General features: G+C 39.9%; 1 protein-coding gene across 1 annotated transcript in view; it reads right to left on the bottom strand.

The window, feature by feature from the left end:
- Positions 1–8,968, bottom strand: part of NAV2 (neuron navigator 2) — a 377,156-nt gene extending 368,188 nt beyond the window's left edge. The window contains exon 1 of the mRNA XM_054972286.1: positions 8,843–8,968. Coding sequence (XP_054828261.1) covers positions 8,843–8,893 — 51 coding nt within the window. The 5' untranslated portion in view covers positions 8,894–8,968. The remainder of the gene's footprint in view (positions 1–8,842) is intronic.
- Between the last annotated feature and the right edge of the window lie 5,302 nt (positions 8,969–14,270).

Below are 14,270 nucleotides of genomic sequence, written 5' to 3'. Positions count from 1 at the left end.
TTGGGATTTGCCTGCTTACTTGTTGAAACGTTCCAGATTTCTTCACTTTTTCCTTGCAGACTCAAACAGATTAGAAAAACAAACCAGGAAGTGTTATCTGATGCCGATTATATCCAGTTACATTAGTCATCACTCTTTTACTGATGTAATGGCAAAGGTTAATCTAAAAAGGAGCAGGATGAATCTCAGGTTTCATACACATATTAGGTTGACCACAGTGAGTGTTAAAAACCTTGTATCAAGAGAAAAGGCCACAAATTATTTACAACAATACTGAACATCCAGCAGTTTTTTAAAAAAAAACACCCTTAATAATGTGTCATTCCTTGCAAATATACAAAGCAGGCAGTAGGAGGTTGTATAGCAGCCTTGCTGCAGTTATGTTAAAAACAGAAGGTGTTGCTAGGAGACATGGAGCCCGCTTGGAATTTCTCATGGAGGAAGTAGCAGATTGGAGGTTGTCAGAATCTAAGGTCGCTGGTCTTACTTTCAACAGCCACAAAGAGCTGGGGACTTCCTCCTGCAGCACTGACAGCCTCTCCAGCATGCACTTGAGGGTGAGGCCTGTGTGCTGCTGACACCTGCATAAACAGACTATCATAAGGGAAAGGGGGACATAAAAATATAATCCTGTGCTGGCTGTACTCCAGAAACAGATTACTTCTCAATGAAAAATGAACTCATTATGCAGTTTCGCAAACAGCATTGTATTGAATATAAAAATGGCAAAATCAGCCTTATGCTGGTCAAACAAGGATATTGAGGCAAGAAAATCATTAAGAATATGATAGATCAAGTAAAAACTATAAAGTATCACAATCCTCTGGAGGTGCTACATACTTCAGCGGAGAAAACATACAGGGTAGGAAAATAGCATTGGGAGGGGGCATCTGAATTGAGAGAAAAATGGCATTTGGGGGGAAAGTTAACATCCACCTTCCATCACTTGGTGCCACAATCAAACATAGGGACTCTTATCTGTAGAAGTTTAAAGAGATTGGACATTCAAGTCAAGTCAAGTTAGCCTTTATTGGCATATAGATTGGACATTCAATATTGGATCCCACAACTACCATGAGCAAAATATGTGGCCTTGGGTAAGCCACTCCTCTAAACCCCAGTTCCCCAGCTGTAATGTGAGAATAATAACAACACTGACTTTGTTTGCCAATCTTGAGTGGCACACTAATCTGCCTAAAAGAGTGGCGCATAAGCACTATTATTATTATCTCCAGTATCTCATCTAGTTGTACTCTCAGCACACAGAAACCCAGAAAAACATTTCCATTTTTTACCAGTTACATGGAAGGCTCCAAATCATAGTTAATTTTTGCATGTAAACACAAACTTGTGTACTGTAATTTTAACATTTTCTGTAATTCACCCCCAAACAAACTCCCAAATTCTTTAATTCCAGAAATCCTCCTGCCATTCCTGGAGACTTTTTCCTGACCTTAGTTCTCCCGCAGTAAGGTAAAACCACCTCGGGGACAATTCTCATTTTATATATTTAGTTTTTAAAAAAAACACAAAAACTCCTAAGTATAAAATACCTAGATATAAAAACGTGCATTTGAAAAATTCTGCACATATCCATTTCAAATATCCCAAGGAGAAGTCTTCGATATGAGTAGGATCTTATTTCCAAGTATCTACAAGGGGCATGTGCAATTCACACTTGAAAGGGTGTATATGTCTTGAACCCAGGCATTTGTAACAATGTACAAAATTAAAGTGATATCTGACCCGTAGAAGAAGCTTGAATAACTAAAGTAATATATTATAAGGGTGAGATTTGATAACTGCTCCCCATGCTAAAGGGGGGCTGCTGGGAAGCACCCTTGACTGATGGTCAGTGAAGAAATGGAGGGGAGGCTGAACTTCTTTTTCCTAGACTTTAAATGGAGTTATGCTGCACTTTTAGTAATGAAGATCTTGCAACAATGTTAATCTTGTGGAAGCTGCAGATTGGATGTTAATATCAACTGCCAGTGCTTAAACATGTAAGAAGTTCACATTACAAATGTATCCTGAATCCCTTTACAGTCTAGAGAAATGCATTTCAGGCTTCAGCAAATAAACTAAAATGGGAGATGATAAGAATCCATGATAGTGGTGACTCACATGGAGACTGATACTGAACATTAGTGTGAATTTACTCTTAAATGGCTGAGAGTACAAACTTAAAAGGATGTCCATATTACTTTATTTACTTACTTACTTCATTTTTAGTTTACCTTTCTCACTGAAAGTCAAGGGGGATTACAAAATATTTTTTAAAATTCTATCAGCCATCATGAGACATCCAATAAACAATGCAATAGGACTAGAAGTACAGAATTAGATAACAATGCAAATAGAAAATTGTACGATAAATGGAAAAATAATTTAGACAGTGGATTACAAAGCAAGTAAGCCAAGATGATACATACAATAAACACTGCAATGGGCAACAACCTTATTCCCTTATAAAAGTGTTCTCCTGGACTAATCCATTATATCGGACCTCTGTCTTATCATTTGCTTACCAACTGCTTTTTCTTGGACTTTCATGACTATCAGTCTCAGTTATAAGGGGCCTTTGATACTGATCTCTACATGTTTCTGATTTCTACTCTGTTCTTTCTGACAGCTGACTGATTGTTCTAACACGGGAAGGCTTACTTGTGTATGCCTGCAGACTTTACTGTGCCTTCCAAAATTGAAAACCAGGCAAAGTCTTCCATTTTGATCCTGCACTGGAATCTGAGATCCACGTTATCCCTTTCCTTTCAGGTCTTTGTTTCTTTTGGTCATATTTCAAGTTGGCAGTTCCTTAATATTTTGCAAATTCATGGTGCCATTTAAATTAGAAAACTGCTGAAGAAAACAAAAAGCAATTAAATCTATTTGGCACAGAATTTAAAACCACTACATGAAGAGTATTATGTGAAGGAAAATTAGCACTAGAGTGGTACTTTTCAACAGAAGTCACTCAGAGGTAGGGTTGCCAGCCTCCAGGTAGTGGCTGGAGATCCCCCGGAATTACAACTGGTCTCCAGGCCACAGAGATCAGTTCACCTGGAGAAAATGGCTACTTTTGGGTGTGGACTGTATGGAATTATACCATGCCAAGGTCCTTTCTCTCCCCAAACCCCATTTTCTCCAGGTTTCTCCAGGTTTCACCCCCCAAATCACCAGGAATTTCCCAACTTGGAGCTGGCAACCCTACTCAGAGGGAAGCCTCCTGTCCAGTTCCCATGGACTTGCCTCCCAAACCCCAACAGCAAGCTTTGCATGCTCATGCGCATGACAATAAACCAAGATGTCTTCCTTCCCCTCAGCTGACAGCTAGCTAAGAGTCTTGGGAGTAAACAAAAAGTGCTGGTCTACCTTACGCAGGTGGGACTTCATTAGAGTGAAGTTTCAATGGCAAAATAGCATAACAGTTCATACATATTTCTGTTACCCCTTTTGAAACATGTTACTGCTTGGGAACCAAATCCAAGCAGCAATAATTGCTTTTCAGAAGAAAACAAATCCAGTACTGGCTCACAAAATAGCAGTTTATCAGTATGATTAAAGGTCAGATCCCCTTTTAAAGGCATTTATAGGCATGAAAAGATCATTAAGTTTGCCTTGTCTAGAATTTCACATAAACCTTTTTTTCATAAAAGGATTATCTTCCTGCATGTAAACTGGTAATATTTGATAATATAAACTTTGATCATATTTCAAAGGAAACACAGTCCTTCCACACAGGAATCACATGAATTGGTTCTGCATTTAATTATTAGATAGTTGATTTCAGTACAGATTTTTAAACAGCCATACTTGCACCAGACCAGAATATCAGTATGTCATGAGACAGGACAGAGACATAATTAATAATATTGTATCTTCTTGACTCCTAGCAAGCAACCAATCATTCTTCACGTACTAATCTCAAAACAAGAAGATACAGTTCAAAGAAAGAGCATAAAAACTGAAGGGAAGAAATTATGTTACATAAATAGAATCTGAACAGGGAAAAAATACAACCAAGAAAGGAAAAATGGAAGGCTGTGCACTTAACAATCCATTGCAGCCTATGCAAGAGTGTGTAGACTGCTCTGCACTACAATCTGATTTAAAACTGATGCTGCATGTGTTGGCAGGGAAATTTCCCCATGCAAGCTTCCACATGGACAGTAGCACTTTTAACTCAAGTGGCCAGTTCCTGTGCATGCAGCATTAGGAAAATTCATTGGAACGAACAGCCTCATTTCACTGTGGCTTCAACCAGTTATATTTAAAAAGGGTCACTTTGAAACTGATCCTCACTACTGGCAGCAAAGTGAGTGGTTCATGTCACCCACTGTTGAGCAGCAATTAGGACTGTAACTGGGGAGAGGCTGAACGATACAGGCAGCTTCAAGGACCCAAGTGACCAGTTCCAAATGATGACATCACAGGTTGCACAGCTGCTATTCATTTCTTTCTTACTTTCTTTAAATGTTTATTTATACCATCTAATATAAGGATGTTGAGCCTCCTTACAGCTAAGGGAAGGTAGTTTATGAAGAAGGTAAGACCCTGTGATGTGAAGGTTGATTTGCAAATGTTTACAGTTTTAAATGTTTATATATGTACTTCTCTGAAAGATAGTATTAAATATAAATGTAATTTTCAATATCTTCCATTTTCATAATTATACCTATCTCCAGGCAAACTGCCAGCTCTCATCTGACAATTCAACCACCAGGGAATCTCTCCTAGGACTGCCCAGGTGTCAACAATAAGATATCATGGCTGAGATATATATGCTGAAAATCTATCTGCCTATTTGTACACATACTTTGCAAAATGAATGGAAGAGGTAAGCCCTTTGCTCTGAAAGGCAGATAGATTTTCAGCATCATTTTTATCCGGAATCAAGAGCAGCACAGTGCAAATGGGAGCATACGCCTAGCAAAGAGAAAGACAACCATGCCTATTGCACCTTTCATATAGAAATGGAAAAGTAGAAAATAATCAACTCCACTGAAACTTCTGAAGCAAGAAGCAAAAGAGACCAGCAATATTCTGTAGTTTCTTTTAGCCAGCAATATATGAATATGCAAGTATAGGGAGTGTGTTATTGATTGTATTAATACACATGTAAATAATAGCCATCGTATATAAGATTACTCCTCTTTCCTAATTTGTGTGAATGACTTGCAGCCTTTTTTGCTATATGATGACTAAGCCCCCTCTATTTTAAATAAGGTAGGCAGTATATTCATTGCTCTAGAAAAAGAGACTTCCCCCAAAATGACAATGGTAGGGCTGCAAAAAATGGATACGGGGAAAACTCCCCAAGGACTCTTGCCAAGGACAGCCACTAAAATACTTAGTCACATAGTAAATCATCTGAGTGGAAGCCCATGACATGCACACCAGGTGCAACAAATTACAGAAAGCATTTCTGTGCATTTCTAGCTTCTGTGCTATGCCTAATAAAGTGTGTGAAAGATACTTTTAGCATATAGATCATGGTCAACATGAATGACCATGCAGTGAGAGGAAGGCTTTATAATAAATAATAATAATATTTTATTTAGATACTGCCCTTCAGGACAGCTTAATGCCCATTCAGAGTGGTTTACAAAGTATGCTATTATTATCCCCACAATAACAATCACCCTGTGAGGTGGGTGGGGCTGAGAGAGCTCCTAGAAGTTGTGACTGACCCAAGGTCACCCAGTTGGCTTCAAGTGGAGGAGTGGGGAATCAAACTCAGTTCTCCAGATTAGAGTTCTGCGCTCTTAACCACTACACCAAACTGGCTTTTTCATGAAAGCCAATAAAACCATGGCAAACAGAAGGAGCTGGAAACATGCTCAGCACAAGACACAAGCAGTTGCAATGTTACTCTGAAATAAGAGGCTTTCGTGAACTAGAACTGTGTTTAAAAAGAGAAAAAGAAGGGTCATTCCTAACTAAGCAGCTACTGGATTGTCTTGGACACTTTTAACCTGGCTAATGTAAGCCATTTTCTGACAGTCAACAGGTATATTAACAGCACATGCATTGGGAAAACATGCTTGTGATGAAAGGCATCACCCCTGACCTCAGCCCATGTTCTGCACAGTCTGTCATCTGCACACCCTCAGCACATGTACAGGTGTGTGCGTATTCAAAAAGTAGGGTGATTAAAACAGTTTGTACATACATTGGGTCTGCTACATGGTTGATAAAAATTAACAAGGGTATGTTGGAATGGGGCCTGCAGCTGCAATCTGGCTTTCCCCTTTCATGCATATTCACTTAGGGCAACTTCCAGAGCCCCAAGACTGGCAAAGAGCCCACTGTTTTAATACCATCACTATTTTAATGGTGTACAGAGCATCCAAAAAGGAATTCTCAGGTTGGCCACCTGCTTCATCTCTACTAAGAGGGATTCATTAAGCTTGACTAAGGGCCATTAGCTCCACCCCATGAGAGGCCTCATGTAATTCTGAGATGCATAGGAAGGAAACTTACATTAGGAATAGTTTTTTCCCACCACTGCCGCATCATAGCCCTATCACAGACAACAATGATGTGTGGATATCTATGCTCAGAATGGAGTTGCATTCACTACTGCCACTTCCTAACCTTCACATGTTGATGGGCAATGCTGCACAGAATCTAGCAAAGAAATGCAAGATACAGATCAGAGAGCAGCGTACAGTTTTAGACACACAGATTCTGTGTGGAAGGACCCATAAAGTCATGGGGTACAACTAATGGATGCAATCTTGCCCCCTCTTGATGTCCTGCCAATTCTTATATTCAGTTGGTAAATTTCTACTTTCTACTTTCTATCTAACTCTTACAAATAGTGCAGAATCTCTCTCATGATCTGGAGATGAAAACTCTAAGGAACATCAAGATGAGAAGACATTTGCTAAACTGATCTGAACTTAGTAGCCAAATTTGTTTGGGAAAGATAGGCCACTCCAGCCAGGAGTATGCAAGACACACTGGTTTAGTTTCATCTCCCTTCCTCTTCCTGGTCGGCTCCTCTACTATGTGCAGAAGTAAGCTTTTGACGCAGGCATATAATTTGGCTACATAAATATTAAACAGTATTAGAAGTACTTGTTCATCACTAAGGCCCAGATCAAGCCCATTGTATCTCTGGGGTTCTTGAACGCCCACACACAGGTTAGGGATAATCAGTGCCTCTTAGATGTCCTAGGAGGGCAGGGTATGCAGCCCTGTTGCTTGGTACACTTCCATGCAAAAAACACAGGGAACACTAGGAAGGAGAACATCACTGGATTGCCTAGTATTTCACATATACCTATCTGACAAATATGAGGGAGAGACAGATACGAAGATGGAAATTTTCTTGCTATTGCCATCAGATCTGTTCCTGTGGTGAAACATTTTAGGCTTTCCTAATGTCATGCCCCTGATCCCATGAAATTTGATCCAAATAGTTTGCATCAGGAAACAAACATCCCAGCTATTCATCATAAAAAGAAGTATAAAATGTACTGATATATCTCCCCTCCCCGAAGCTTATTGAAGCCGGTTATGTCCTTCCCATGTACTAAATAAAAATTAATCTTTGTTTGGGAGGTTGAGTCAAAAAATGTTTGGATATTTATTTATTTTTAAAGGGCTTTCCATACACCTGCAAGGTCTATTTTCTCTGTTTCCTGATTTCCAGAGCATAAAGAAGCAGGCTGCTGGACCAGTAGTTGCTTCTCATTTCAGAAAGCCTAGCAGCAGCACACTTTATGATTGGTCACACACACCCATGCTTGAAACACACCCTTTTCCTGCCAACTCAAAAATTCAATTTTCTAAGAGGCAATCATGCATGAAGAATCAGAAACCATCATGATATTCCAACAAAGAACAGCTTTCGTATCCAGCAGGATCATCTGTAACTTGATTATGTCAGTCCAAACAGTCCTTCAAAAGGAAAACATTTTCTACAAGGCAATTTTGAATGACAGCCATATCATTACAAATTTCAATTAATACTTGGCATGAGTGATGCTCTTAAGGTGCTGTGTGCTTTCCTCTCTCGTACTGATTTCCCAGGCACACCAGTTTAGGGGCCTCTGACACTTGGAATAAATCCCTGGTATAGAATTCTAAACTTCATAAGAAACATCTTTAAAGAGAAATGTGCACAGGAGTGCAATTTCCATTGTTTAAAATAATCCATAGATGGATAAAGAATAACACTCTTTAAAAAGAACAGTTGCTGGCTCAGGTTTGGACAGAGATTTCCAAAAGCAGCTAATGTGCAGACTCCCTAAGTTTTTACCCACAGTTTCAATCTTGGCATGGATAGTAATTTGAAAAGACAGGCAGATGTGTGGGTTTCCTGATCTCATTTGTTTTGGGGGAAATGGGAAAGCCACACACTTTCTCTTCACAAACAAGGAACTGCAGTTCCTTTTAAATTCTCCTGGGCAAATTAGCAGGGAGGTTAGAAAGCACTCCAGTGAGCAAGCCCAACACCCAAATGCTTGTGCCTTAGGAATTATTGTTAATAGCAAGGTTGAAAGCGAGTGGAAACAATCCAAGAAAAAAAGAGAGACAGGAGGGGAGACCAGAGAACAAAGTAAGCACAATCAGTTTCTATTTTTGCTTTGAAATAAGCTTAAGCTGGGAAAGATCAAACCACATGCACAGTCATGCGGCTGCAATGTAAGTCTCTGCTTCTACACACTCCTGCTTTGCTTCATGACTTTAGAAACTCCCACTCCTCTGCAGTTTATTATATGCATACACAGCACAAAAGGCAATCAACAACAAACAACAACGCTGCACAACAAGGGGGTCAAAAGTAGATTTCTCTTTCAGGTATCATCAGGGTACCATTGGAAATCCTTACCAATTTCATGGTCGTGTTATTCTGTTCCCAGCGCCACAGCATCACGCTCATTTTCCTCAGCCAGAGCTTCAAGCAAGCACCTGCCAAGAGGAGCCGGACCCGCTAGGCTACAAGTGCATCTCACGCGTGTTTCCAGTGCCGTGTAATCCAACTGCTACAGATAACCGTCCCCCCTATTTGCTTAAGACAAATCTCCCTCATGGTGATGATCGTCTGGAAACTCAAATCTCCCATCCACAGAGCATAGCAAAGCACACGAGACGCAAACTCTTCTATGTGTGTGTGTCTCTCTCTTTCGCTCAAGCCAAATCAAACAACCCCTGAAATGAGCTCTGAGAAGGCAGCTGGGGCTGCAAGAGTGAAAGCAGGACAAGGAAGTCTCCCCTCCCCCGGCAACCACAAGCACTTCACAGATTGGGCATTCCTGGTTCAATGGGCCGTTCATCTTTTCTGAAGAGAATCACATTTAACTCCTTCAGGGTCAGTCTCTGATCTGTGAACCGGGTAAAGCAAATTAAAAAAAAAAAGGAGGAGGAAGTGATGGCAGGTGTGGAGTTAAATACAGAATCTGTGGAAGATTTCAAAATCCAGCCATTGCTTTTAACAACAGCCAGGGTGTGCTGAGCTGAAGCATTTGATTAAAGCAACATTTTTAAAAAGGACAACACAGCTACGAAGAAAAGTAGTAACGTCTGTAGAGCAGCCAGATGCAAAAAGGACTTGGGCAGGTGCAGCTTGTCATACAAGAAGGAGAAATGGTGCAGTTGCTCAACTTTCCTCTTCTAGCCACCTATTAAGATTATAGGATTCCCACTCCCAACCCAACATATGAACCAATACAGCTGTCTTACACTATTCTATTGTCTATTGTTCCTTCTAGCCCAGGATTTTCTGTCTTAGCTGGTAGGGGTGATCCAAGAACTCGGGCAGGGATACTGTCCTTATCTTTTCATGTTCTGCCTTTATTGATCCTAGCAGTCCATAAAGGGAGGGGAAATACAAATCTTCAACTCTTTGTGTATGGCCCAGAACTAGACATTCAGCCTTGGTCCAGAAACTTGGGTTACTACTGAACACCTTGAAAATGGTGGTAAGGAACTTCTTTTGGAATATGGGCACATGGGAAAGTGTTGCACAATCCTTCTCCCACTCATCCCTATTCTTTTGCAACATCCTTATCCAGCCATATTTTCCTATCTTGTGCCCAGCTAATAGGAAAGTGGCAGGGAATGGGGGCAGGGATAGGGGGAAAGAGGTCAGCAAAGGAAAGCAGAATTTCCACCTGTTATTTTCCACTAGAAATGCACCACCACTGCTATTCACCAGCTGTTCAGAGGTTACCTGTAAAATAGGTTAGGATTATTATCCCTAAGTAATTTATAAGAAATTTGAACCATTGATCTCCTAATCACTGTATCTTGGTCATTATGTTATGCCAGTTTATTAAAGATGGGTAATAACAATAACAGTAACAATAACAACAACAACAAATAGTTTCTCCATTAACATACCTACTAATCGGATAATACTAGATAGCTGTACAGACATTTCAAAAATTTAAATACAACAAATTACAGCAGTACATCACAGAACAAACTTGTAGTCTTTTGTGGAGGATAAAGAATGCTTGTTCCTTTGCTTTCATGGCTGTAAAAGCTATTGCTTTGCAAAATCTTCCGAGCCAGTTTGCTTCACGAGTGTTCTGCTAAAAGGTCACTATGTTCAAAATCCAAAGGAGAGGATCACCATGTCTGTTGGTGTGGTTGAGAATGAGATGCATGCTCTTTAGGAGGGTCAAAGGCAGCTACAATAAGCCCCTGACAAATGAACAGATAAATGAATACGGGCATGAGAGAGAAGTTGAAAGCAAGGCCAAAGGGATTTTAGAGGGAATTATGTAAGCAGTGCTCACGCAAACTGCCAGTGCCTTTAGAGCTTTCCTTTGAGTTTAATTTGTGTCCCTTTTGTGCTGCTGCTGACCCAGTGAAAACATGGCATAGCCTGCCAGATAGACTGCTGTCACTTCTCCTGATGTTATGTCTTGGCTTCCCAGTTTTGCTCCAAGGCATAGCAAGCTAGAAAGTGTGGTTTGGGGAAGACAGCCCTCGGCCGTAACTATTTCTCTGTATTTTTTTCTGCAGAAACACCTTTAAATAAACTGAATGCCAGGGTTGCTCCAATTTATGACGACTTTGGAAAAGATACAATGGCCTCCTAAAAGAGAACCCCCCAAAATTATTCCTTAACAGGCCCTTTGGTAATCAACATTCCAAGCCTGTGCTTGCTGATGAATTATAGGTTAAAATCAAGAAAATATGCTAGGTTATAGTATACCTATTTACTTTCTCAAACTTCTTAGCATTTATTATAACTTTTAGACTAATCCTTTAACCATATCATGTTGCTTTATTCTTTCTTTTCACTACATTCTTTCCTTTTCTTCTTCTCTCACTACATTCTCTATTTTATTTTTTCTGCGTTCCCCTACAGCCCACAAGTCCAAGGCCCAAGCTTGCTTTCCCCACCCCCCAGCAGCGAACTTTGCCTCCCCTCTATAACCTTCCTCATTCATGACCTCTGTATTCCCTTCCTTTGCAACGATTATACTGTTATTTGCTGGAGTTTTTCACCCACTAGTTTCAGCCAAGGACTTCCAGTGTATATTCCAGGCATACCTCTATTCTAAAGGGTAGTTCACACAGCACTTCATCCCTCATCACTTGATGGCTCTGGGACAAATGTATGAACTGTAACTATTACTGCATTTCAGTAGACAATGTTCCATCTGTGATGATTAATCTCTGAAAGCTCAATAACAAATGTAGGTAATGAATTCATATTACAGCCAACAAGTGATGAAGAAACAAGAACCTTTCAACTTCATTAAATGTGGCCCTTGGATCACTTGTCTAGATCTTAACATTGCTATATGGAGACTGCTTTCCATCCCTGTACATAATAGCTATCACCACATCATGAATTGTTTATGTTTTAAAGGCCGTTTTGTCACAAATCATGTTTGTGGCGTTTTGTAAACAGATGGCGTCAAAAATCGAGTGAGGAAGCCAGCAGCCTTCCACGAGTATCACGCTATTTTTAGACTGTGGGGAAACGGCTTTGCTGCACTTGATGACCGTCAACATAAGGTGTGCCAGTTGTGGAAGCCAATTGTATGATTAGTGCAGAAGAGACAGATTCAGAAACTCAATGAATCTATCTCTCCCCTAGCCCCTACTATAATATAATTGGCAACCACACTCATTTTAAAAAGAGATAACATACAACTTGCACCCACGTACTTCTCCTATCAGTGACAAATTATTTGTGTAGCAGTTTACCATATAGAATATACATTAGGCAATGTGTTTTCTGTCACCACAAGCAACCAAAAATAAAGCCTTTTAGTAATATAGGAAACAAAATTGCTTGATCCATACTGAGCTTACCATGTGCTAATACCAGGACATGAAGTCACTCAAATAAACACTTCATACTAATATGGCCCTTTGTGAAAATTCCATTGAAAGCAAGTGATGAGGAATCAAGTATTGTGTGAATTGCTGCACAAAGCGTGTGTAGCAAAAATCTAAGGCTTCAACCCTTGAGAGAGCACTGTTCTTATGACACATACCATACGTATATCCCAACAGCGTAAGAGAACCTAAGGCCTTTCATCAGCCCCAAAATGTATTTGGATACATTGAAAGAAAGATTAAACCATAAATCCCATTGTTTTCTAAATTCAACAGTTTAATCTAGTATTCTATAGTCTCTCAGCTTTAGGCACTTTATTTAGACGCTTTAGAAGTTAATCTAAAGGAGCATTTTGAAATCAAATGTGAAAGGTTTTAGTTCAGAATCCTGATAATGTTGCTATGTGTAATCAACACTTGTTTCTTTCTACAAAAAGAAGAACAAGACCGATTTGGGAGTGCCTTTCATCCTCTTGCAGAGGCTCCCTATTAAGGAGCTCCTTGAACAAACTGGAACAGATAAGATTGGAAGTGATGCTAGGAAAATACTCGCTTTGACCTTTTTGCCACCCCACAAGAGACCTTGGGACTGTTCTTTGAATGCTGTGCCCTGACAACACAGGTACTACTCACATGCAACTCTAATCTTCATTAAGGACAAAGCGGCATTTGTACCATTCCTGTGAAATCAACATGTATCACGATTTCATAAAGCTATTGTTATAACAACTGACACTTAGCAAGTGATGATAGGAGGGTAGTGAAGGGAACTGAAAGGCACATCGAGCTAAAAAAGCTTGTTAACAGCTCTAATGGGATGTTAATAGGGCACTTTAACATCCCAATTAATGTGCAAAATAATGCCCTTGTTATTCATTGAAGGGTCTTCAGTGACACAGAAAACAGGTATGACTCCTGCATTCAGCATCCTAATGAATATAATTGTGGCTCCCAAGACACAAAGAATACTGTTGGGAAAACAGGAGGAAACAGATGTTGGGGGCATTATGGATAAATTCAGAGAGCACAAACATAGCCTATACATCAGCTGCTACAGGGAAAGCTCAGGAAAATGTTAACCAGTAATCAATTTTGTTACCATTAAAAATATGCATGACTATTGCTGGCTTTTCAGCATTTGCATTGTTCCATCCAATTAGACATACCACAGTTACTTAGCCTTTTGATCACTGATTGCAATTAATCAGTACATGGAATGTATTGTATATTTTGCTGTATTCTCTGTTGAAACAACACCCCCCCTTAACCTCTGATCCAGCCCCTAAGTATATGCTTCTCAATAGATCATGGTTCTTACCTATGAAAGCTTGTGCCAGACCCACAAGACCCTTTGTTGTTTTTGTTGCAAGAGAATAACAAAAACTCTCCTCTAGAATGTGTTTTGCAGGTCTCAAGCAAGGATTATAATTGGTTCTCATACTGTAAAAAATCAATTGTTTCCCAGCTGAACATGTACCTGGTTCACAATACGTTGAATTCCTGACAGGATTCCTTTGCCTCTAATAACTGCATGAGAAAATTAACTGGCATGTCTTAGATAATTCAGTTGCTAATATGCTATTGGGCTGACGGTTTGAGGGTCAATGACTTGGTGGTAGAGCACATAGTCTGCATGAATAAGGCCCCATTTCCCTCCCCTAGCATTTGTAATCAATGGGTTTTAGTTAGTAGTTATCCACTACCACTACTAGTCAGAGTATACAATATGGAGCTAGAGGGATTGGTGGTATTACTCAGTATTAGGTAGCTTTATTATGGCAACTGCTTGGCATAATTTCATGCCTTCCCACCAGAAGACAACCTACACAGAGATAAATTTAAAGTATCCTCTATTTGGCAGTCCACAATTTAGTTTCTATCAGCCTACACAATTGGCAAGTAGAGGGCCATAAAGATCAGTGTATAGCCACAAATTCCCAAAGGCTTTCTGTAAG

The sequence above is a fragment of the Eublepharis macularius genome, chromosome 2, assembly GCF_028583425.1.
Source record: "Eublepharis macularius isolate TG4126 chromosome 2, MPM_Emac_v1.0, whole genome shotgun sequence".
In the NCBI taxonomy this organism is placed as follows: Eukaryota; Metazoa; Chordata; class Lepidosauria; order Squamata; family Eublepharidae; genus Eublepharis; species Eublepharis macularius.
This window is presented reverse-complemented; position numbering and strand designations above follow the sequence as displayed.